This window comes from Copadichromis virginalis, linkage group LG4 (assembly GCF_057382275.1).
Source record: "Copadichromis virginalis isolate Kocher_CV1m ecotype Utaka linkage group LG4, C_Virginalis_male_GT1.1, whole genome shotgun sequence".
Lineage (NCBI taxonomy): Eukaryota > Metazoa > Chordata > Actinopteri > Cichliformes > Cichlidae > Copadichromis > Copadichromis virginalis.
The window spans coordinates 5,456,896-5,482,826 of NC_140621.1; the positions used below are offsets into that span (position 1 = coordinate 5,456,896).

At 41.7% G+C, this 25,931-nt stretch overlaps 1 protein-coding gene and 1 long non-coding RNA gene across 2 annotated transcripts; one reads left to right on the forward strand and one right to left on the reverse strand.

The window, feature by feature from the left end:
- Nucleotides 1-1,994: 1,994 nt before the first annotated feature.
- LOC146710649 (uncharacterized) lies at nt 1,995-12,565 on the reverse strand. The gene is made up of 3 exons (XR_014919982.1): nt 12,510-12,565; nt 8,524-8,778; nt 1,995-3,142 (listed from the first exon to the last, which is right to left on the reverse strand). It is a non-coding gene; the product is annotated as an uncharacterized LOC146710649 (long non-coding RNA).
- Nucleotides 6,496-25,033, forward strand: col1a1a (collagen, type I, alpha 1a). Its single transcript, XM_085453251.1, has 49 exons — nt 6,496-6,748; nt 8,566-8,757; nt 9,015-9,037; nt 9,137-9,172; nt 10,222-10,314; nt 11,897-11,965; nt 12,049-12,093; nt 12,393-12,446; nt 12,533-12,586; nt 12,723-12,776; nt 12,874-12,927; nt 13,037-13,090; nt 13,845-13,889; nt 13,994-14,047; nt 14,143-14,187; nt 14,299-14,352; nt 14,854-14,952; nt 15,142-15,186; nt 15,315-15,413; nt 15,657-15,710; nt 15,808-15,915; nt 16,477-16,530; nt 16,646-16,744; nt 16,839-16,892; nt 16,984-17,082; nt 17,176-17,229; nt 17,321-17,374; nt 17,531-17,638; nt 17,727-17,771; nt 18,777-18,875; nt 18,971-19,078; nt 19,381-19,542; nt 19,648-19,701; nt 19,806-19,913; nt 20,030-20,083; nt 20,360-20,413; nt 20,503-20,664; nt 20,845-20,952; nt 21,205-21,312; nt 21,617-21,670; nt 22,056-22,163; nt 22,287-22,340; nt 22,435-22,542; nt 22,650-22,703; nt 22,796-22,903; nt 23,068-23,347; nt 23,438-23,628; nt 23,921-24,163; nt 24,306-25,033. Exons 1-49 carry the CDS (start codon nt 6,667-6,669, stop codon nt 24,450-24,452), a joined length of 4,344 nt encoding a protein of 1,447 aa, XP_085309377.1. The 5' UTR covers nt 6,496-6,666; the 3' UTR covers nt 24,453-25,033.
- The last annotated feature ends 898 nt before the right edge of the window (nt 25,034-25,931 follow it).

A 25,931-nucleotide genomic window follows, 5' to 3' on the forward strand; every position in this document is an offset into this window, starting at 1 on the left:
TACAATGCCCATGGCTTCACACTTAACCAGACACAAAATGTCTGAATGCTTCAGCAAACAGTCACTCTAAGGCTAACTAAGATTTCAGTGGGTTATTGAAGCTTAGAATCATTTAAACCATTTAAAATGATTTTTACTAAATCTCTATCTTATCTGTTTTCACTGATGCCTGCTGTGCTGGTGTCTTCCTTCTGCTTTCCCTGCCTGTAGCTTTCCATATATTCCTGCTGAGATTTTTTCTGAATGATTTTCCATTAAAAAGAATTTGACTCTTCATTCCTTCAACGACATCTAGCCAATAATTCCTTTTGTCTCTTCAGTCTATGCCAGTTCACAGCATGTGGATAGTTCCTTCAGTTCAAATAAACACCTTTAGTTGATAACTATAAAATTCAATTTAGAGATTTTTTAGAACAATAAGTTTGCTCATCTACTTATTCTCCAGTGCTCCAACCAAACCAAAAAAGTTGACATAGCTAAGTCACACCATAAGTGTTTAACTAAATCAGCTTTTTAAGCATTTTTTTCACAGTTAATATATCCAAATCCATGAAGCTGAAATGAAGACAACACTTTAGTCCACAAATCTATATTAATGTGCTATATTGGTGCTTTTTTCTTTCTCACAAATATTGTCATGGTTTTCTGCATTGCACAAGCATACAAGAGCATGCAAGACCTTTGATACTTCAATCAATCAATGAAAATTTAAATTCTGGTATTTCTTTAGTTATTTTAGTGTCTCTGTATGTCCTCACTGAACTTTGGGGGATTATTGATATGATTTCAATCTCTTCTTTTCCCCCGCCCGTTCCCTCCAGATATTTCCAGGGTTTCTATCCAGCTCTGCTCTTCCGGTGATATTTCGGAAATTACAGATTTGGATTTTTTTGCACCACTGATCTCCAAGCCTTTATTACTATATAGCTTCACAATGTTCTTTAATTACATTGCACTCATATGAATGGGCTTTTTTGTCTCTGGGGTCAAACCTACTTTTGTACTGACCTGACACTCGAAAGATGGTAAACATAGACTTTTTGAAACCAGCCAATCAACTTACAACTAATTACCAGAGTTCTGTGCATGCAATGTCTGCAAGGAATGACTTTTGGGAATCAAAGCCTTTATGTACATTCTTACAGGGGGGAAATGTACATGATTATGCACTCTATAATTTAGGTCACATTACTTTTTGGCTGAGAAAACAACAGGAAAAACACGCACGTTTTGATGGTTTATTGTGTTGCATTTTGACCAGCATGACCCTGTTGGTAGTGGACAAGGGCGTGCATGAAGGAGCTGTTAAAAGAAATCCCATTCCATATCTTTAATTCGGACTGCTTTAAACTGCAAAACCTTCAATTATATCTTTTCTAAATTCAGTTTTACTGAATGTTTCAGATGCGTATGCTGCCATTTCATTCCAAACATCACAGAAGGTTTTTTCATTTCTTATTGCTGTGTTTAGCAACAACATCTTGTGCTTTTTTTTTTTAATTCATGTTTGGCAGATTCAATGTTTTTACTAGTATACTGGCTTGTGCATGTTCAAGAATTTATATGCCGGATAAGAAAAGTAAAATTGTAAGAAATAATACAAATCTGTATCTTAAGACTTAGCTAAATGTTCACCTCTGTCGTCTACATAGAGAATATAGTTTTATTCAACTTCTAAAGAGTTATTTTGCTACGGCTAATCAACTATGCTATAGCTTGGCTAGTCATCAGTGTGTCTTGGCTTTCAACAAATCTTTGATGCTGGTTAAAACTGTTCACATTTAAGAGAAGTGTTGTGTTCATTTCTCATAGTCAGTAAATAAATCAACCAAAGCTATCTAGACTAGAGACCCTGCACACCATGTAGTACAATGATATTGTAAAGTAAGTAGCAGTCTCATTTTTAGACTTTTTACTAAAACAAAACAATATGGACCATTTTGAGAAAAAAAAAACAACCTATGTTTTACCCTTCTAAAATCCCTACTGTCTTTGCAACCTTGTTTTTAGTTGGGTTTTTTTGTTTGTTTGTTTTGTTTTGTTTTTTGCAGCCACAGAAATTGTGTAAAGTAAATGGGGGGCTGTCCGGGATCCTTTTTGTTTCCATGGGTGAGTGTTTAATTAAGAAAATCCTCTTCAGCAAGAGTATTTTAGCTGTGTTGCTATGCTGTCCTCCCATCTAAGCATGTGTTCGTTATTTTGCTTTGGTACATTACTAGACTTTGATAGTTAAGTGTATTTCTGGCCTGCTTCTGACTTTAGAGTTTATCATTAAAGGGCCAGACTGATATACACTGAAGAGATATGATACAGTATAAGACAATACAACGATAGTTTTTATTTATTTTTTTCTAATTTTTTAGTTCATTTTTATTTCTTAAGATGAGATTTTTTGAAATATTCCACGTTCTTGCTCCCAGTAGAAAGGTGACACCACTCTCAAGTTGGTACAGTAAATATGAAGCAACCAGCAGCATATCAGCAGACTGGCTTCTTGGCTTGTGCTAAAGTCACCTATTCACATAGCATGCTATATTAAATTTGTTCAATTAATTAAAACACATTTTCCATTTATACTTGAGAAGGCTTTGAGGATTGTAATCAGCAAGAAAGTACAGCAGATTACCATAGTTTAAAGAAGGAATGGCATTATTACTATTAGTAACATAAAGCATATTGCTGCAGTACATATCATATCAAGTGTGTTTGAAAGGTACGTCAAAGGTGTCATTATAAATCTGTGATACTTTTATACTAAACTCTTGATATACAAATACCTGAAATCATGTCTAAACTTGAACTTAGTAAAATTGATACCCTTATGACAAAAAGTACTTACTGAGGCAGTGACTTTGCTAAGAGCCAAAAATACATATTCTCAAAATCTAAACTTAATCTTTCAATGTGTAACCTCAAGTCAAACTTTGAGGTGTGCTGCTGAAAGGAGGGCGATGGGTTTTTTCATTAGAGATGGGAGCAAATGCAAACTCTTGCAAATGTGTGTATGTGCGAGTTTGTGACACTCTGAGGATTCAGTCAGAGCTGGAGGTCGAGCCGGGGAATGATGAGGTGGCGCTTTCCTCCCTTTTATTCTTTTCTCCCTCTCTGTTCTTCCTGAAAGACAGATTGCATTCCATCCTCCCTGTAAAAAAAAAAACGAACAGGCAGACACATGGATAATATGAAGGTATCTGCAGTGTGTGTGTGTGTGAGAGAGAGAGAGAGAGAGAGAGAGAGGAGGAGGAGTGAATTAGAGGCTTGCTTGGCCAGCTTCAGACTGTGCAACGTGTCTGATGCTGGTGGATCAGATGGCAGAAAGCTACTGTGTGTCTCCCCACAGCTCATCTGCTCCATAATGTCTGCTTTCTGCTTAATTACAGCTCACCTGCAGTCGGGCCGGCGCTGCACACAGAATACTGTTGGGGGGGGGGGGCAGAGAACCTTCTATATAAACCTGTATTTGTACTGGGGGGGGAATTCAACAGCAAAAAAGGGCTCTTATTATTTAGAGCCGATAACAATCATAATCTGTGCAAACCCCACAATTGTGCAGGTATTTCTAAACAGAGGCAGTTTTAGCCCACTGCAGCTGCTCACTCCAAAAATGCTAACATCTGGTTCAGTCATATGCTATTTTTTTAACAGTCATCTGTTATTTAATCTGTCATTTGATTGTTCCATCCTTATGGAACACAAGTTAAAATATCAAATACATAGTATGATGATTCAAGTAGATCTTAGTAGTCTTTCTAACACTTTCAGACATAATTAGAATGTTTGGGTTTTTTGTTGTTTTTTCCAAGTTTGCAGGTAAATTGTCTCTTTAAGGGTTCTGTTCTTATCAAGTCCTAAATTTCTAACTTCAGAGCATCTCAAAATGACTTATGGATTTGTTTTTCTCAAAACCTGTCGGGTTTTTGTTTTTTGTTTTTTTTACATTGACCATGGTGATATGATTTAACACATTTCTAAGCGTAAATGTTACACAAGATTACTATTATCTCATAAAGTGACAATTATTACACATGGTACCCTTTTTATGTACTGAGGCTCCAGTTCATCCAGAACTGAAGGGGACAGCATGAGTGGTCTAGTCTATCCGTACATGCTGAAGAAGAATAAGAACACTCACAGTTGCAGAAAAAATTATTGTGCATTTGTTTACAAAAGTGTTGTTCAGCGTTTCTGTTTCTACTGTGGTGATGAAGGACCCACCAGAATTCTAAGGGGAATAAAACTGCACAATCAATCTTGTTAAAGCAGGTTTTTAAAATAACCTTCCCCAAAGTAAATGATTTTCTGTCTTCCCAGAACAGGTGTAAAAGAGGCTCTAATAGTTATACAGTGGGCGCATACACAAAGTTTAGACTATAACGACCACCAGAGAGTTTCTGCTCTGGACATATGTCCCATGGTTTCATGTTTTTTGACACAAAAGTAAAAAGTAATCACAGGACTGATTGACGGACCTACAGTATCTACTTTTTAAAATGGAAAATCAGAGTGTGTTGAGTTATGATGACGTATACTGAACCAACCTCTGCAGCCCATTCTTTATCTCTGCTTTGGGCCTCATAAGCTACCATTAACATGCGAAACGGCACAATCATAGCTAGCAATTTATGATTTTGGCCACCCTTAAGGTCATCCACCTTTATTGTCCTTTTTACTATAATCGGGGTCGTAATTTACAAAACAAACATTTTGTTGTACTCAGCAAGATTTAACAATAGCTATCAGAATTAAAAACTCCCGAGGAAACAGTTTACTAGGGTCTGAGCTTTTATATAGTCAAATTTCTGTTTTTAGTCAGAGGAGTCACCCTCTGCTGGCTATTAGAAATAATGCATGTTTAGGACATTTCCGCTGTTAATTCCCTTTACAAACCCAGAAGCTACCTCTATATTTCACATGTGTTCTGTGAATTTGATAAGGAAAAAGGCCCCAAAAAATTGTGAAATAAACAGGATGACATGTGAAGTGTTTGAAATTAACAATCTCTTTACTAAAGTTTCCTGGGCTTACTGACGTAAGCATGTATTCCAAAGTTAGGAGAAACCAAACATGCAAACCCCATATAGAACAGGTCTACCTACCCGAGTGTGAATCCAGGAGGCGATAGTTTTAACATATTAGCCACTATGCTCGGTAATGTTCTGAATGTATTTCCATCAGACCTGAATCAGGTGATCAAAAACAATGACACAGTTCTACAAATGCTAACTTTTCTTGTGTCACTTATAATCCTATAACAGAAAACAAATCCCTTCCGTCATCGACTTTCAGCAGATTCTTTTGGTTATTTATTGATTGTGATCCATGGACTGTCACAAGTGAGCTTTACTGGGACACTCCAGTCTTTTAGTTCTGCAGTATAGTTTGTGGACTTGTGAAAGGCAGATTTCTCTTTTTACACACATGCATACTGTATTAAAATAAGTCATTAGGTGGACTTTGTCAGTGTGATGATCTATGTTCCAGTGTAAATGTCTTCCTCCCCCTCACCCCAACTGGTCACAGCAGATGTCTGGCCCTCTCTGATTCTGCTGGAGGTTTCTTCCTGTAAAAAGAGCTTTTCTTTCCGCTGTCACCAAGTTCTTGCTCATAGGAGGTTGTCTGATTGTTGGCATTTTCTATGTTACTTTAGAGTATAAAGCATATTGAGGCCACTGCTGTTGTGATTTGGCACTGTATAAACTGAAATTGAATTAAATTAAATGGAATCTGATAGAATCAAACTGAACTGAATTGAAATAGTTCTAAACGTGGAGCATGTTATTATACAGTTCTTTGAACAATTTTTCCAAACCTGACATGAAACCTGCACGCTGATCACAACGAAATTTAGAAACTAAAGCAGAAGATACACATACAGCCTGAGGCAAGTGTCTGTGAGGCTGCAGCCATGTTCAGGACATGTTAACACTCAAACAGATAAAACTATAAAAACACTCTGTTAAGCTGAAACAACTGGCTCAAATCTACTACCAAAACCCCAACTCAAACCAGAACTACAAGATGTAAAACTGGACTAAAACTGATAGATTCTGAGACATCAGATTGTGAAAAAAACCCAGAAAACTGAATCTAAACAGTCTTAGCTTTAGCTCAAATCAAAGCGAATCAGGAAGTGGACCACAACCAGGAATAAATTCTGGATTAAACCCATGCCTGTTGCAGGAGATCCTCCTCCAACCGTCCGATGCTCTTATGGATCAGGTTTCCTCCTGCTCAGCCCCCCTCCCCTCCTGCTCCTTCCTCTTCTGATCCAAACTATAACCCTTCTGGTGTGGAGGCATGGAAGGAGGGACCTTCTGTTTTTCCCTTCTTCTTTCTCGCTGTTTTTTTTTTTTTTCCTTTGAAGGAGTCGTCCGTTCTTGTCTTCCCTAAACGTGAGCAGAAGCAGCAACGGGGTAATGAGGGTGCGTCCCTACAGTCGGTCCAGTCTCCGGTACCTCCCAGTTCTTGAGGCTCCCATATAAAAACCCTTGTGGAAAGTCAGTGTAGGCAGTAGGGAGTTTTCTGCTGGGGTCAGGAGGATTGTGAACAGACGAGTGGATCCTGCCCCAAACACCCGTGTATGAGTGGAGTGTAGCAGAAAGAAACATCCCCAACTTTTTTTCCTCTCTTGCCTCAAAGAGTCTACATGTCTAGTGGCATCTAGACATGTTCAGCTTTGTGGATTTGCGGCTGGCGCTGCTGCTCAGCGCAGCAGTGCTTCTGGTCAGAGCGCAGGGCGAGGACGACCGTAAGTTTCATCACTGTTTACTGGAGCTTCTCAGACTTTTTCCCCTTTTACTTTATTGCATTTTTTTCTTTACTGGGTTTGGAAAGTGGATTTTCTCTACGTGGCTGGACGGCTTCTGAGATCTTAGAGAAGAGGAGAAAGGAAAAGTTTTAAGTAGAATTAAGTTTGCTTTGTTGTGCTCTATTGTCTCCAGACAGATAGACAGATAAAGCAGGGTGTGTGTAATGCATTGGGCATCTCAAGAAGGCCCCTGTCTCTCCCTCTCCTTGTGTTTGTCTAAGTCTCTCCAACCCCCACCTCCCCACCATGCATGCAGAGCGAGTTGCTGCAAGTTTTCCATTCTCTCCTCCAGGCGAGGGTTATCCAGCTGCATAGGTTTGAACCTCCCTTTACCCCAAAATTGGAGCATTCAAATGCCTAACCCTAATCCTGTGGCATTTTATCAGTTTGACACGACTACCTGCGTCACCTGTACCCATTCAAAAAATGGTTTCCACGAGATATGAGCCAGAAGGCGAAGCCTCTCACAGGCCTGATTGATGTGACAGGGAATTTGCAGCCTGAGGCCAAGTGCTGAGTTGGACAGGTGACTGAGAGGGAGAGTAGGAAGAAAACAGGGAGCGGAGGAGGAGAGGAGCAGGCGTAGTCTTGTCTGCCGGAGTATTTGACCTCCACAGCCTGAGCCAGCTTTCAGCTTTAGAGCCCACAAAAGCTCAGGTGGACTTTTGAAGAGATCATTTTGCACAGAAAGAGGGAAGCGGATGCCTCTGCTGGTGCTTAGAACAACCAGTATTCTCCTCTGAGAAGACAAAGGAAAAGCAGTTCAGCTCTGGAAACAAGAGCCCAGGAGGCGAAACTCGGTTTTTCCAGATGTTCCTCTTCTTTTGGAAAGGACTCAGCTGTGCATAAAAAGCAGATGTTTTCTGGCCCTCTGAACGATCTCACAACACCACCCAGAGGCTGCTCTCAGCACTGCCAGACACATCTGGCCGCCACGTCCCCCCGTGCCATCTCCTCCCCCTTTTCTTTCCACTCTTTTTTTTTCTTCTCTAATTGCATCCACATGTGGAGTGTTTCCACCAGTCACTGCCAAGCCTACAGTCTGCAGTTCTCCAGGCGCTTCTGCTTTTCCCCTCTGAGCTCAGCACTTTGGTACGCTGGAAGATTTAAAAGCACTCTGAGCAGAGTTCCAGTTTGAGTTTTGCTGAGAATCAAATGCAGCCGCCACAGTGTCGGGGTGGAAAATATGACTTTGAGTTGATGTACAGGGAGATTAAATCCCATTTTACTGCGGGGTTAATCAGTGTCTGTGTGTGCAATGATGGCGTGACCTGCAGACAGACACGGCACACTGGTGCCCTCTCTGTCACCTCTGACCTGTTCCGGTCTGATTCCAAAGCCCCCCAGTTCCTGTCCACGTCTTTATCACCGCTAAGCTTTGTGTATTTATGTTGCTGCTGTCATTATTTCCTGTTTCACACGTAGATTTTACACCAGTTTAGCAATCTATCTTTTTCTAACATTTTTCTCCAAAAAAGTGTTTTATTGAAACTATTTTTTCACTGTAATTCAAAATTCTCATCTCAGTTAATCAGTCTGACTAAATTTGAGAACAAATCAAATTTTTTAATTTGAGAAAATGATCCACATATTCAGGGTTTTTTCACAATTTATTTTTAGCTTCATAATTAAAGCACTTTAGTTTCCTGCCCTAGTTTTACCTGGACTCCCACCAGTGTAGATACTGAGTCTGCATGTGCGTTCAGGTAGCTCACCTGTCTCTTACCGTCCCTCTCCCTCTGTGTCGCCCCCCTCAGGCACGGGCAAAAGCTGCACTCTGGACGGCCAGGTGTTTGCAGACCGGGATGTGTGGAAGCCGGAGCCATGTCAGATCTGTGTGTGCGACAGTGGCACGGTGATGTGCGATGAGGTCATCTGCGAGGATACAACGGACTGCCCCAACCCCATCATCCCCCACGACGAGTGCTGCCCCATCTGCCCCGATGACGGTATAATAACTGCATCTTTCTCTGGACAAAGCACAGATACACAAAACAGTTTTTGCACATCACATGTTCTCATTTAAACTGCCCCCATGACACGAATCCATCATCTGTCCTCAATGACATGCCAAGAGTTACTGGTGTGAGTGAGACACTGTCTTTGAAAAATTATTTTTTAGTTTCTGTTTGAACACTTAAAGCATTATTATGAGCTTTTCTGGGTGCTTTCATCTGTTAATGCCAAACCTGTTTGCTCTCTGCAGGCTTCCAGGAGCCTCAGACTGAGGTAAATATACATTTTCCACTGACACTTGTAAATAAGTTTGTACAACTCCCATGAGATCAGATACACATTGAACACACTGTTTTCTTCTTTTAACCACAGGGAACCGTGGGAGCTCGTGGACCCAAGGGAGACAGGGTAGGTTCACACCCTCTTCTTTCCTTGTTTTACTTGTGGAGTAACTTTTGGTTGTGTGGTGAGCTCAAGATCTGTCACTGTTATTGCTGGAGCTGATCAGTTACACTGATAGAATGTAGCTCCATGTGTTTTAAATCAGGCAGATGTGGAAACGTGACTCAGATGACTTTGAAATGCAGTGAAACTGCAAACTGCTTTTAGCTTTCATTACACATCATACTTAATCTAAAACCATTTACCCATCTTCATGCAGTGAGGTGGGAGAAAACAGTATCTTACATGTAAAGTTTCTGTAAACTGTAGTTTTTGATTTGTGTTTTTAAATGTCACCCTAGGGCACTGGTTGTCCTTTGTTACATCCAATTTTGATAGTTTAAGTCTGTTTTTTTTACCTCACACAAAACATGATGAGGTCAGGTTAAATCCTGCAGAGCAGCATGACTTGGCTTACATTTCAAAATCAAACCAAATATTATCATGGAGAAATATTATTACCTATATAAGGATTTGGTTTTTATCAATGAAAAAAACAACTTCTTTATCCATGATTTTCAACCGTGGAGCTACATTCATTTAAATTGGCGCAATCTTAGGAGGAAATTATGACTTCTGATTATTTATTTGGATTGGATTTGATTGAACCTTCATTGGTCACTTTACAAGTTGAATCTTAGACTCTAAAAGAGGCTCTGTGGACCAGCTGTGTTGTTTTTAAGAGTGCATTTAATAGTGTAATAATAATGTATTTCGTGGTGCTATTTTGGCTACCGAGCATGATGGTGACAAACAGGTGACTGTTCCTGGTTAGTCTCATAGTCAGCCTCAAAGTAAACTGCACTTTTAATGATTTAAAAGCCTTTGAAGACACAAACATGGAATCAAATATTAACCAAACATATGTCTTCAATGATAAGGCCAGACCATAGGAAATGCACATGATTAATGGTTTAACAAATCAGTTTTCTGTTTTAGAGTATTGGACTGTGGACATCAGAACTTTTAATCCAAGCGACCTTCTTGAGTATGACCCTGATTTCCTCTATCTACAGGGTCCTGCTGGTCCCCCTGGTAGAGATGGTATGCCTGGCCAGCCTGGACTGCCTGGACCTCCTGGCCCACCTGGACCCCCTGGCCTTGGTGGAGTAAGTTGTTGAATTTTAGTTATTCTGTATTTCACTCATTAAAGGTCAATGGTGGCCGGTCAGTTAGTAACGTAACTATGTTGTTTAATGTATGCAAATGATTGACAGCGTGTTAATCGTGCTGCAGCTAGAGCGGAAAAAGTCAACTGTCAAAGCTGAAGCCCAAATGTGATGTGATATTAGTGTGATGAGCTGTGTCTGGAGTTTGGCACAGTGTCTCTGATCAGAAGGTCAAGAAGTCATTACTAAGGATGGAACGACGCCTCATTTCCTTTTGAATGGAAAGCAGACAATATTCTGGAAGTGGACAAACTTTAGAAAGTTAGAGTTTGCTAAGCTACCATTTTTAATTTTAGAGGTTTATTTACATTCTAATATACCCACTGACTCCAGGTCTGATTTAGAAATCTGATCTGACATCTCCAAAGACTGAATTCTGCTACAGGATCATTGTTCCACATGCTAGGCTAGCACTGCATATCTTCATGCCTCTGTGCAGCCTGTTGTTGACATGACTGCTAATATACCAAAAATATTGATTGAAAATATTTTAAATAGTAACAAAATATAATTTATTATTTGCTGATTCATTTTACCATTTGCCTCTGTGCTAAAATATTAAGAGAACACACTGTCACACTCATATTCTTTAATGAGATACTTAGTTAACATTCAAAGCTAATTTGCATTTCTGTATCTTGCTTAAACATGAGTCCATACTTTTGTAGAATCAACTTCTAATTAAATATTCGATGTTTCAGTTTGCCAATAACTTCGACTACATATGTGTATGCTAAAGTAATAACTATAGCGTGGATAACATGTATAACTTTACCGAGGGTTAGCATGATGCTGTTTTAGATATGGTTAAATATCAGCGTCAAATTTTCCATGATTCAGGACTTTAACATCTATTAACATACTTCAGCATTCACTCCATGTAACCACAGTTCAGTAAACTCCTACAGTCTTCCCTGTGTATACATTATCAGTGACATACTTCTATGCCAATGATTCACATTAAGCTGGACAATTAGAGACTTGGCAGTCACCATTAACATATGTTTGACTTCAGACAGAATGTTCCCTATCTACATTATACAGTATGTATTCTCCAGAGACACCTTTAAATACTACTGTTGAGGTCAAAGGTCAATGACTTGATACGCACTGCTCATTTTAGAACTGGATTGTTATGAGTGGCATTAGCATTGAGATTCCATATCATCAAATCTGCTGCTGCAGTTTTGTTATTGTGTTTGCTTTTATTTGGAAATATGAAAAAATTATGCAGTGGGGAAGTGCATGGTAAAAGAAACAACAGACAACTATACTTGATGGAACATGACACAACTATGCAAGATTTAGATATTTAATTTGGACTATGGCTCAGATGATCCAGAATCAGTGATTCTATTCAACTGGAAAAAGTACATTTAGTGTTGAGATTTGAAATGCATCATAGCTAATATGTAGCCTATGTCATGTCACAACACAGATGGAATTTAATATTTTTTCATCATAAAAACAATCATTTTGGTATTTTTGTGAGATTAACATGTCTGTGTTTATTTTTTTCCAGAACTTCTCCCCTCAGATGTCTGGTGGCTACGATGACAAATCTCCTGCCATGCCTGTGCCTGGACCCATGGTAGGTTACATATGTATTTAAATACACTATATTCAAAATATTTCCATGCGCAGCATCTGAGCTTTTCTCTGTTGGATTGATAGGGCCCAATGGGACCCCGTGGACCTCCTGGACCTCCTGGATCTAGCGTGAGTATATGATGGGGGTTTTTATGCTTAGGTTAAAAACTGAAACCTGGCATGCTAGCTGGCATGAATCCAGTCCTTCCTTTTTCTGCTGCAAATAACACAAAGACTGTTTTTTTCTGATTGATTACTATTAGGCAGTAGTATTGATATTGATTACTGTTAGGCTGCAAAAACATCTTTTATTTTCTTGAAATAAATTTTGAAAAATTAACAAACTGCTCCTTACAGTGTGTTGAAAAAGTGAGTAGCATCAACATATTTGGTGTAGTGATGGTGTTTGTGTTTGTTACCAACTATAGGGACCTCAGGGATTCACTGGCCCCCCTGGTGAGGCTGGAGAGCCTGGATCTCCTGTGAGTATTCAAGACAGGGAAACAAATGCACGTTGCACTTTGCTGTGATGTTAACACTCTCACCTTATGTTTGATTTTCGCTTCAGGGTGCCATGGGTCCCCGTGGAGCTGCCGGCCCCCCTGGAAAGAACGGCGAGGATGTAAGTGCACTGGATTGATATCATATCAGTTCATCTACCTATATATATATATAGGTAGATATTATATTAAAAAAGAGACTGAGGAATGTCTTGAGACATCATTTCGTCCCCATCTCCCCAACTCTCTTTCTCTCAGGGTGAGTCTGGCAAACCAGGTCGCCCCGGTGAGCGTGGACCTTCTGGCCCTCAGGTAAGTTGCTGATTCTTACCACCGATATGTAAAACAAAAACAGAGCTGAGATAATAACTTTTTTCACCTCCTTGTTTTTTTGTTTTTTTTTTCCCAGGGAGCTCGTGGTTTCCCAGGAACCCCAGGTCTGCCTGGCATCAAGGGACATAGAGTGAGTCAGAACTTGTGCCACCCCATTCAACTCATATTCAACTCAAAATAAAAAATGTTGAAAGTCGTGGCTGGAAACTTCATCTTTGCATGTCTCTTATTCTGTGTAGGGATTCAGTGGCCTGGATGGTGCCAAGGGAGACAGTGGCCCCGCTGGACCCAAGGTGCCCCTCCCTTTGTTATAACACTTGTTCTCACCACATAAGTTGTAGAAAAAAGTCACCCACAGGTGGGCTACTTCACTTATAGTGCAGTGTTGAGTAGCTGTAATCGTAGCAGTGCTATAAATGACAGTAGTAATTGAAAAGTAGTTGTAATATTGGCACTGATATCTAACTCATAGTGGTCCTGGTGGTGGGAGCACTAGTGCCAGAATTTGAAGTACAATAAAATTAATCGCATTTAATTGTAATTATAGACAGCACCATATCACAACTCCCTTTTAACAGGAAGAGATCTCTGGCAGAACTATCAATATGGTTCTCAAATGAGTACCGTTTAGTGTTTAAAGACACACTGAAAAAATTAACCCATAGATGCAGAAAAATCATTAAAACAGTTTCAGCATTTCCTCCATTATAACCAGTGTATTTTCTTCACCTACCACTCCACCGACAAGTTGGTCATACAACATATTTTAACCTAAAGCTAAATACTACTTCTATTAACAGCTAACAGTTTGAGTATCAGTGTGGACAGTAAAAGCTGTGGCTACAATAATGCTACAAAAAGCAGTAGTATCAACCATTTAAACACTAGCAAGTTACATTAGCAGTCACTGGCTACTTTTTAGTTATAGCAGCTTGATTGGCTAAATGCTGCATTGACGAGCATAATTTCTGAAAGTTTGATAAAGTTTCTAGAGTTTAATCAATGATTCTAATCTTCTCGCCGGCCCATGTGTTTCTGTCCATTTAGGGAGAGGCTGGCACCCCTGGTGAGAATGGAACCCCTGGTGCTATGGTGAGTAAAACAAGCACCCCATCTCTGCTACATAATTATAGTAGTATAGTTTCTTCTCTCCACAACTGATTTTGGCTAACTGACACGGTCTTTGTCTATCTCAGGGACCTCGTGGTCTGCCTGGTGAGAGAGGCCGTGCTGGTGCTACTGGAGCTGCTGTGAGTCCATACATTACATAGTTGCAGCTAGTGAAATCAATTTATTAGTGAATTGAGAAACCAGTCGACCACTCACGTTTGTCTTTGACCTGCAGGGAGCTCGTGGTAACGATGGCGCTGCTGGTGCTGCTGGACCTCCTGTAAGTCTTTCATTGTCCAAAGCTTCAGTTCTTAAAATCTCAGCTTTGTTAGCACTGACCCAAAAAGATGCACTATGTATATCTGAGTATCTGTGTTTTTGTTCTTCTCAGGGTCCCACTGGCCCCGCTGGACCCCCTGGATTCCCCGGTGGCCCTGGAGCCAAGGTATAAACTGCTCCTGACCCGCTCCAGTAATCCTCAGTGCTATCCATTTTTCTTCTGAAGCGCAGTATAATCTATTTCCTCTCCTCTCTTAGTTGTGTTTTTACTGTGCCGACTTTGAAGAATTTATTTTCTGAAGCATGTAGGTAGCCAACACGTACACCTGACATGTAGAATGCAGGTCATAAAAAACATCTGAGCTCCCACTACTGTTTGAGTATAAACAGTAACTATTAAGAAATTAGATGGATGGGCGCTATTTTTATTTTTATTTTTTGCAGAGTTCTCAGTATATTTTAAAGCTTATGATAGAAATTCACAGTAATTGTCTGTGCATGTGGAACTGGGTCATAGCTGAACTGTGGGGTTCTTTTTGGCTGAGGTTAGATGTTGAGTGTTTTCTCTAAAACAAATCTTCTGTTTATGCCGACAATTTTATCTTTTTTTTTTGTCTTCCACCACCAAGCTGTTTGTATTACTAAATAATCTTTTCTTTCTCCCCAGGGTGATGGTGGAGCTCAGGGTGCTCGTGGACCCGAGGGCCCTGGTGGAGCTCGTGGTGAGCCCGGAAACCCCGGACCTGCTGGCCCAGCTGGACCTTCCGTAAGTATGAGTGACTGTAATAAAGATCCTTGATGAAAACAACAACAAATGGGCCACAAAAAATAGGCCACTAGAATCTGATTCAAGGCAAAATAAAACAATTTACATTATCATTTAAATTGTTAAAAGAAATTAAAAATAATTCTGCCTTCTGGGACAATAAATAAACTTCCTTCCTTCTCCTCTCAGGGAAACCCTGGAGCTGATGGAGCCGCTGGAGCTAAGGGAGTACCTGTGAGTATCTTTAAACAAATTTACTCTATTTTTAATACTTTCTTATTTTTACTAAAGCTACAGATAGTCATCACTTTTTCTACAGCATGACATTAAATGACTGTATTGTTGTGTGCTGCCACCTACAGGGTGCTGCTGGAGTTGCTGGAGCTCCTGGTTTCCCCGGACCCCGTGGACCCCCAGGACCTCAGGGTGCTGCTGGTGCCCCCGGACCCAAGGGCAACACTGTAAGTAAAGATCTCTTAGATCCAAAAAAAAGCAAAATCACCCAAAATTTAAACTTGTATGTTTTGTGTGAATACTTTGACAGTTACAACCTACAGAGATAAAAACAAAAGTTAGAGATTTGTTTTGGGCATTTGTTGTTTGCTGAAATTATTTTTCTTTTAGATTTATCCAAATAATAGTAATTTCTCCCTAGTTTGTAGTTTGTTTAATTTTATGTTTTCTTGTTTGTTTGTGTCCCATAGGGTGAGGCTGGTGCCCCAGGATCCAAGGGAGAGCCTGGTGCCAAGGGAGAGGCTGTGAGTTCACCATAGATCATGACAGAGCACACTGCACTAAAATTATGTGTGTATCAGCCTCTTATGCCACATTGCATGTTACATTGCTCTTCTACAGGGTGTTTCAGGAGTTCAGGGACCCCCTGGACCTCCTGGTGAGGAGGGCAAGAGAGGAGCCAGAGGAGAGCCTGGTGCTGCAGGAGCCCGTGGCGGCCCTGGAGAGAGAGTATGCATCTCACTGGATTCCACTTTATCCGTACCCTAATCTGTAAAATGATGGCAGAGGGACCTCTAGTGGTGTTTCAACACAAAGGACAAAAGACTGAAATCTTTATACTGATGGTCAAATCTAAATGATTGAGATTACTTGTGTGCAGCTGTAAACATTACAAAGGTTAGTTTGACTGAAAAAGCAGATTAATCTCTGCTTGGAATGAAAACATAATAAACACCATTGGGCTCTTAATCATGATGTAACCAAACTACTGAGTGAGGTTCAAAATGTTCCCAAAACATTTGACCAAGAGTATTACAGATATGGACATACTGAGTGGTGCTAGTACTAAGATAGAAACATTCATTTCATTGGTTAAAAGCATTAAGTCTTTTGGATGTTAATTTAAGTTAAAAATGATGCCAGAGACCTGAGGCCCGGATCTCTCTGATGGAATTCGACTGTATGCATGATACAGGGTGTTCAATTTTAAACCTACAGTTTGAACACATTTCTGTTTAAACACTTTTTACTGTTCAGAGCTAAGCAGGACATGTTTGATTGTCTTTACAGGGTGCCCCTGGTGGTCGTGGTTTCCCTGGTTCTGATGGCCCTGCTGGACCCAAAGTAAGGAAAATGCACACATACATACAACAGATATAAACCTTAATTCCACCCGCAGGCTTCCACAATTTTGGTTTAACTAATTTTTGAATTTCCACCATTCTTATTTTCTTCTTAGGGTGCCAATGGTGAGCGTGGTGCCCCCGGTCTTGTTGGAGCTAAAGGTGCCACTGGTGAGTCTGGCCGCACTGGTGAGCCTGGTCTGCCCGGAGCTAAGGTGGGATAGCATACTGTCTGTCAAATAATTCTCTGCAGCATCATTTATTCATTATACCCAGTCCCTCCTCTGACCTCTGACCTCTGCTTTGTAGGGAATGACTGGCAGCCCCGGCAACCCTGGACCTGATGGCAAGATGGGACCTTCTGTAAGTTTGTATGCAGTATAGTTAACCCTAGTTCTTATAATTTATGTCAAGAAATAGCAAAACCCTTAACATGCTTAATCTTCCTTAACAGGGAGCCCCCGGACAAGATGGCCGCCCTGGGCCTCCTGGCCCTGGTGGAAATAGAGGCCAGCCTGGAGTCATGGGATTCCCCGGACCCAAGGGTGCTGCTGTGAGTAGCGTTACAACATCTATACATTATATTTAATCATGCTTAGTAATAGTGGGCATCTAAAATATGGTCTCCGTGTTTTTTTGTCTATAGGGTGAGGCTGGAAAGCCCGGTGAGAGAGGAACCATGGGACCTACTGGACCTGTTGTGAGTGCTCAATATTCTGCTGTTTTCTTTCTTGTTATCTATCATCAATGGTAGGATTGTGTGTGTGAAAGCCTTCTATCTCTCTACCCAGGGTGCACCTGGAAAGGATGGTGATGTTGGCGCACAGGGCCCCTCTGGACCTGCTGTAAGTAAACAACACTAACTGGCTACACTTCGATATTAGCACCCAAGTTTGTGTTGATGTCTCTCTACTGAAAGCTACATAGCTGCAAGAATAAGTCACATCTACTCAATGCATTACTGCCACCGTTGCTGACTCTCCCTCTCTGCTCATCTTAAGGGTCCTGCTGGTGAGAGAGGAGAGCAGGGACCTGCTGGATCTCCTGGATTCCAGGGTCTCCCAGGACCCCAGGGAGCCATTGGTGAGAGTGGCAAGCCCGGAGAGCAGGTACTGATTGAAGCGGAACTATGACTGGAACAGCATCATTTCCAGTGAATAAAAGTGCTTATTCCTGTATTTCTGTTTTTCCTTTTAGGGTGTACCTGGCGAAGCTGGAGCCCCAGGACCTGCTGGAGCTAGAGTAAGTCACATATCCTCATAATTTTCAGTTAGATAAGACTCTAATTGTGGTTTAAATATAATTAAATATATTCATTAGTTCTTTGTCCAAAATCCTACATGGTGTAGAAAACAACTTCCTAAGTTGCTAACTAGCTTGTTCAAACACATTAAAGTTATTACTAGCAGCTTATAACTGCTTTTTTATTCTTTAAAGTGGATTCTTGTCCAAAATGCTCGATGTTAGACCTGGAAAACAACTTTTAGCCTGCTAACTAGCCAGCTACTTTCAATATTAGGATTGCTAACAAGCTACTGTATCATTAATAGTGATAGCAACTATGCAGATGCTATCACTAGCTTCAACTCACATTACCTGTAAACAAAACAAAGGTACCATACCAGTGTCGATATGGTCACAGGAGGAAAACCCTTGCACTGCCATTTACAAAGTAGCGCTTCGTGTTGATCAGACATTCTGTTTTACCCTGTCATTCATAAATGAACAGATAAATTATGATGAAAGCTTCACCTCACATATGAACCTCCCTTTGGGGAATATCATCCAACTAGAACTGATATTAGATTAGATTAGATTAGATTAGATTAGATTAGATTAGATTAGATAGAACTTTATTAATCCCTCGGGTGGGTTCCTCTGGGAAATTCGATTTCCAAAAAGCACAGCACTGACAGAAGTTTCAGAGTTACAGAATATTATATATATATATATATATATATATATATATATATATATATATATATATATATATATATATATATATATATATACACACACACACACACACACACACACACACACACACACACATATAAATACAGAGACAATATAAATAAAATATACGAAGGGGATAAATAGAATAAATAGGAATAAAAAATGAAAATACAAGTGAATGAATTGCACATTTCGAGTATTGAGGTCTATTGAGGTCTATATAGCAGATCTAGTTCTCATGGTTTCAACAAACCATCCAATAAACTCATTCCAACCTACTCTTCTCCTCAGGGCGATAGAGGATTCCCTGGTGAGCGTGGTGCACCTGGGCCAGTTGGACCTGCTGGTGCCCGTGGATCCCCAGGAGCCTCTGGAAATGATGGTGCTAAGGTGAACACATCTTATATAAAAACTAAGAAGTTCTCAGTTGTGAGTAGATTGACTAAATTGCACATATTTCACTATTCTGAACATCTCTTCCTCAGGGAGATGCTGGAGCCCCTGGTACTCCTGGTGCTCAGGGTCCTCCTGGACTGCAGGGAATGCCTGGTGAGCGCGGTGCCGCTGGTCTTCCAGGACTGAGAGGAAACAGAGTGAGTTGCCTTCTGTAGTCCTATTACTCTTAGTATTCGGATAGTACATTGGCGGTCACTGCCATTGTAGACTGCTATCCTAGGTGAGATTTACTTTAGCAATCCAACAAACACTGATCAGTGTTTCTACTATATGTCCATCCATTTTATTGTCATTACGACACAATTGGGATGCAAATGCCCAGTGTAATCGCTGATGGGCTTTACGGTGACTTAGCAAATGACCCCAGCATTGTAAGACCTGATATACTATGTGAATGTTCGTCTTATTACCAACATCTTTTTTCCTTTCAAACACACAGGGTGACCAAGGACCTAAGGGTGCTGATGGAACAGGAGGTAAGGATGGTCCTCGTGGTTTGACTGGACCAATTGGACTTCCTGGACCTGCTGGCTCCCCAGGAGACAAGGGAGAGTCTGGTGCCCAAGGACCTGTTGGACCTTCTGGAGCCCGTGGACCCCCTGTAAGCACTGCTGTGTCTGCTACAGATAATGTTTAATTTAAAGTTTTTAAGTGTGTTAATCTTTGAATGTTCGAATTCATTCTGATTCGTCTACCTACATCTTAGGGTGAGCGTGGTGAGGCCGGACCACCTGGACCTGCTGGATTCGCTGGACCTCCTGTAAGTAAATTCTACAATAGTGTCCACGCTATTTTTCTTACTCTAACACAGAAGTTACTAAAAAACTATTTGGCTTTTTCTTCACAACCACCAATCCACTCTAGGGTGCTGATGGACAGCTTGGTGCTAAGGGAGAGCCTGGAGATAATGGTGCTAAGGGAGATTCTGGTCCTCCCGGACCTGCTGGACCCACTGGTGCTGCAGGACCTCAGGTTTACACAATAACATACTCCCAGCATATCCCAGTTCACAAATTACAGCTATTTAGACATACATGTGACCACATTGTGTGCTGCTGTTTCTTTGACACTATGCTGTTGCCTTTCAGGGTCCCGTTGGAAACACTGGCCCTAAGGGAGCCCGTGGACCTGCTGGACCTCCTGTAAGTCACTCTTCCTACTTTCCCAAGCAACTTACATTTCTGACATTAGCTTAGAGGTGACAGTACCTCTAGCCAAACTGGCAATACTTCATAAAACTGGGCAAAGAAAATTAAAAAAAGGAAAGAAAGTAGTGAAAGATTTTATTTATTTTCCAAACACGTACCACCATCAAATCCATTGTTTGATACATGTCTGTTTTTTGTTTGTTTGTTTTTTACTGACTTGATGCAGTATTTTTGCAGCCTGAGTTAGCTAATTGGCCTCGATCTCCCTAGGGTGCTACTGGCTTCCCTGGTGCTGCTGGCAGAGTTGGACCTCCCGGCCCCGCTGTAAGTTTTTCTTAGGTGTTTCTGACACAGTGCGCAAAATCTATGTGTTTTCCTGGAATTATTTTCAATTCTCCCTGTCCTCCCCACAGGGTAACGCTGGACCTCCCGGAGCTCCTGGACCAGCTGGCAAGGAGGGACCCAAAGGAAACCGTGGTGAGACTGGACCTGCTGGTCGCCCTGGTGAGTTGGGTGCTGCTGGACCCCCAGGACCTCCTGGAGAGAAGGGTAGCCCTGGTGCTGATGGTGCTCCCGTAAGTTATATCAACTTTCAGTACATTCTAAAATGCTGTGACACAATTTATAATAAACCATAGCCTTCAATAATCTTCTTTCAGCAATATCATTAAATTTAATTTCCATCCTTTCACTGACTGCACAGTTTCTGCTACCTGTGTCTCAGTGTCTAACTACTTTCTGTCTGTCTTTCACAGGGTAGTTCTGGTATTCCTGGACCTCAGGGTATTGCTGGACAGCGTGGTATTGTTGGTCTGCCTGGACAGAGAGGCGAGAGAGGTTTCCCTGGACTTCCCGGAGCTCTTGTAAGTTCCTATTGGTATTCTAAAACCCAGAATTTCAAAAATTTAAAAATGTTCAGTGGATCTGATAAATCCAGAACATCAAGTTACATGATTCTAAATCAAGAGAAAAGTCTATCTACTTCTAAAAGACACAAAACAATAACATTTAATTCTCATTTAGCTAAGCAAAAAATAAGACAGACCAGCCTCAGTCAGTTAGAAATATGAATGAGGTTAATATAACTGGACTGACTGCAATTGTTGCACTAATAGGGAGAGCCTGGAAAGCAAGGCCCTGGTGGTCCAAATGGTGAGCGTGGACCTCCCGGACCCATGGGACCCCCTGGCCTGGCCGGAGCCCCTGGAGAGTCTGGACGTGAGGTATAAAGTCCCACTAGAGCAAGTGGAGAGCCAAGGGGTGGCTCTCCCTTTGGTTACCCTACCCAACCAACTGTGAAGCCCATTGAAGGGCCAATTATATGCTCATGAACATGTAGTTGCATCTAGTGACTGCTATATTCCTAATAGAACTTTTTGCGTGACAGTATTTTGCTATAAACACTATTTCTGACACATCTCGTTATGCATTCAGCCATATAAATTTTAAAATTTTTCAACAAACTTTCAGTGAAGTCAGTTCTGAAGGTTTTTGTTAAGCTTAACTTGCTCTGTGCCTGTGTTTAAGGGAACCCCTGGTAACGAGGGCGCAGCTGGTCGTGATGGAGCCCCTGGACCCAAGGTAAGATAAGCTGACCTCACCAACAGCACACAGCTATCTTATTTTTTGTTCCATAGCGCCAAGTATGTTGGCAGCCTACAAGTTAGCATGCTAACATGTTAACATGCAACTAAATAATTTGTGTAGCATCACAAGTTATCTAGCCTAAAGCTTACCTATTAGCCATCATCCACAACTTCTAAAATGGCAACCAGAGGAAGAAGTCACACTTTCTGTGAGTACTGCCATGATTTGTGAATCCCACCCTGGAGGATATATATGTGTGTTCAGCATGTTCATACATATTCATACACTACTAGAATTTTTAACATAAAGCTTAACGGGCAAATGTAGTCAGATACACTGTTTGAAGCTAGTGATAACCTAGTTTTTATTTTTCCTTTAGGGAGACCGTGGAGAGAGTGGCCCTGCCGGAGCCTCTGGTGCCCCTGGTCCTCCTGGCGCCCCTGGACCTGTCGGCCCTGCTGGAAAGACTGGTGACCGTGGAGAGACTGTGAGTGACAAATCTGCTTCATTAATGTTTCAGCTTGGTATGTCATGCCAGTCAAAGACAAGGCTGTAAGTCACTGCAACCCTGTCTCCACGTAAAACGTATTTTTTTTTTCCAATTTTCCAGGGACCTGCTGGCCCTGCCGGCGCTGCTGGCCCTGCTGGACCTCGTGGCCCTGCTGTAAGTAACAATATTGGTTGCAAAACTACACTGGATGGAAGAGCATGCAAGGAAGGTTAAACCAAATGATGTCTGTCATTTTTCCTTATGACAGGGGGCTACTGGACTTCGTGGTGACAAGGGAGAGGCTGGAGAGGCTGGAGAGAGAGGCATGAAGGGACACAGAGGATTCACTGGCATGCAGGGACCTCCCGGACCTGCTGTATGATAGTTTATGCTTGAGTCTGCATATACTATAGTCAAAGAAAGTAATGCCATACACCAGTAAACTTAGTTTTAAACTGATTGTCTTCTTTTGTGCACCCATAGGGACCTTCTGGAGAGTCTGGACCCGCTGGTGCTGCTGGACCCGCTGGACCTAGAGTAAGTTAACTTAGTCTGGAGCAGTTGTGTAGTTTCAGCTTTACCTAGTTTATTTTCAGATACTGACATTTGAAATTTCCTGGTATCTGTAGGGTCCTTCAGGAGCTGCTGGTTCTGCTGGTAAGGATGGTATGAGCGGTCTGCCTGGACCCACTGGACCTCCTGGACCTCGTGGACGTTCTGGAGAGATGGGACCTGCTGTAAGTCTAACAAGCTAACCTTCTTTACATTCAGCTGTTTACTTAAGTTGTGCCACGTTGTACCTTTATACCTAGGGTTTTTGAGGGTTACATTTTGATAAAAGCAGCACATTACTAATGAACTAACCAACCCACCCTTTTTCTTTACCCTTCTCCTTCTGCAGGGTCCTCCTGGGCCTCCTGGACCTCCTGGAGCACCTGGTGCCCCTGGTGGTGGATTTGACCTTGGCTTCATGGTCCAGCCTCAGGAGAAGGCTCCTGATCCCTTCCGCATGTACCGTGCTGATGATGCTAACGTTCTCCGTGACCGTGATCTGGAGGTTGATAGCACCCTGAAGAGCCTGAGCCAGCAGATTGAGCAGATCCGCAGCCCTGACGGAACCCGCAAGAACCCAGCAAGAACCTGCAGGGACCTCAAGATGTGCCATCCTGACTGGAAGAGCGGTGAGCAGTTCAATACAGTGACAGGAGAGCTAGTCCAAGGGCAGTCAGATGTAGGCCTAGCGGAGTTTTGAAGTTGTTTGTGTTTTGCAGGTGAGTACTGGATTGACCCTGATCAGGGCTGCACTCAGGACGCCATCAAGGTCTACTGCAACATGGAGACCGGCGAGACCTGCATATCCCCAACTCAGCGTGAGGTTGCCCAGAAGAACTGGTACATCAGCAAGAACATCAAGGAGAAGAAGCACGTCTGGTTCGGAGAGGCTATGAATGACGGCTTCCAGGTAAGCGTCCTAATTTATAGAACCTACCTGTTCTCTCTTCTTCTATTCTTCTTTATAGTTTCTTCTTCTGTCAATTTCCATATTTCTCTTATCTGCAGTTCTATTGTGATTTTCTGCAGCTTGAGTTCATTTCTCTTACCCACTTTCCTAAATGTCTGCTTAGGTTCCTCTTCTACTCCTCTCTACCCATCTCCACTTCTTCCCACTTTGTCTTTACCCAGTCTTTTTCAACACCATCACACCTTTGCCCATCACAGTCAGTAATCTATCCCCTATTCACTGTCTTGTGCAGTTCGAGTATGGCAGTGAGGGCTCTCTGCCAGAGGATGTCAACATCCAGATGACCTTCCTGCGTCTCATGTCCACTGAGGCATCCCAGAACATTACCTACCACTGCAAGAACAGCGTCGCCTACATGGATGCTGCCGCTGGCAACCTCAAGAAGGCCCTCCTCCTCCAGGGCTCCAACGAGATTGAGATCAGAGCCGAGGGCAACAGCCGCTTCACCTACAGCGTCCTCGAGGATGGATGCACGGTGAGGAAACCTTTTACATTAAACTCAATATGTTAATTATTCAAAGTTAACAGAGATTGAGACGGGTTAGAGGCTAGAGGTTCTAATCAGCACTGTTCTGAATATGAACCCTAATTCTGATTTTCGTTGTCTCTCCTTCCAGTCACACACCGGTACATGGGGCAAGACAGTCATTGACTACAAGACATCGAAAACATCTCGCCTGCCCATCATTGACATCGCTCCTATGGACGTTGGTGCTCCAGACCAAGAGTTTGGCTTTGAAGTTGGACCTGTCTGTTTCTTGTAAAAAGAGAAATCTGGACTTGAAATTGTTGTTGTGTGCGTGTGTGTGTTTAATTTTTTTCTAGCAGTCATCTCTCTCTAAAGCAAAAGCAAAAAAAATGCCCCCAACAAATCATTCTCCCGATGCCATTTTTCTGAAAAATCTGACCCTTCGTTCTACAAGTTTCCATTTGGCCGTTGCTCCGATGGTCCGCTTTGCCTAAAACCTGCACTTCGACGAGAACAAGATGGCGGTGGTGTAGAGGCATCTGCATCGTCGCATTTGGGACCACTACTTTTTTTTTGTTTCTGACTTTTTTTTGTTTGTTTTTGCCATCACCAACACCAAGGATCCTGTAGAGAAGACATTTTGTTTCACTGGCAACAAGAAAATAATATATGCCTCTGTAAAGTGTAAAAGAAAATTGACTTCCCCTCATCATGCGGCCAAACCCGGCCTCTCTGGAGTTTACAGAAACAGACACAGGTGACTTTTGTATTTTTATACACCTCTGCGGTGAGAGGAATGAAAGGACAGTCCCAACAGACAGAACCCAATTGCTTTGTACCACGTTTCAGGTGTTGATGAATAAACGGTGAAACTGACAGCCATGTTTGTCTCTGTTGTTCTGCCCTTCCCCTTTTTCCACCTGCCCCTAGACAACGCCTCCTCAAGAGTTGTTCCTTCCTCACCTGCTGATGTTGTAGCTGTTGTGATTTGTTTGTTGTTGTGGTCTCTTTCATGTTTATTCCTCTCTATGTCTCCCTTTTTTTCCTAAAGAAAAGCCACATTAAAACCACCAGCAGAGAAACATGGGTTTAAACCTCTTTTTTTAAGGAAAAAAACACAAAAAAATCCTTATGCCTACCTCAGAAGTGAAAGGAATTCCAGCTCTAAAAAAAGGGCCCAGTGTTTTTTAAAGTGAAGCCTGAAGTAGAGTTGTGGTGGTCAGTGGGGGTAGTTGAGGTTTGCAGACACTTTAACAGAAGCAGAGAGGGCAAAAGCCTGAAGGTGCTATTCTTTCTTTCTCAGAGGTCTGCTGGCTGCTCAGTATGACTATACTGTTGTGTAGTAGTGTAGCTACGGTCACTCTGGCATGGCAGGGTCCTCCTCATGGTGCTAAAATAAAACCACAGTTTTTTTTTTTCTTGGTGTCCAGAATGAGACAGACTTCTTCTATTTCCAGCTTTGGTAATGTTGGCAACCAGCGTAGCGCCTCTTTAAGCCTCTTTTTTTATGTTTTGAACTTCCCCCTTCACTTTTAACTGTCATCCAGATTCTAGTCCACCAACTATCTGTTGTGGTCTGTTTCTTGTTTTTCTTTTCTTGAAGTTTCTCAACAACAACAAAATTCGAGCTGTGATAAAATGCGCAGAAAGAGAACCATCAGTGAGAGTTTGTGAGAGAAGGCAGACAGACACACCCATGGGGGAAAACACCACAAGGATCTGTACCTATTTTGTATATGTATAATAAATTGAGATGTTTTTAATTATTTTGAAT

Excerpts from the sequence above, each read along its gene's own strand:
- col1a1a (XM_085453251.1), top strand. The coding sequence starts at position 6,667 with ATGTTCAGCTTTGTGGATTTGCGGCTGGCGCTGCTGCTCAGCGCAGCA. Across the intron at positions 9,038-9,136 it reads TCCAGGAGCCTCAGACTGAG|GGAACCGTGGGAGCTCGTGG; the intron begins GTAAATATACAT and ends TTTTAACCACAG. Across the intron at positions 20,084-20,359 it reads GTGGACCTGCTGGACCTCCT|GGTGCTACTGGCTTCCCTGG; the intron begins GTAAGTCACTCT and ends CGATCTCCCTAG.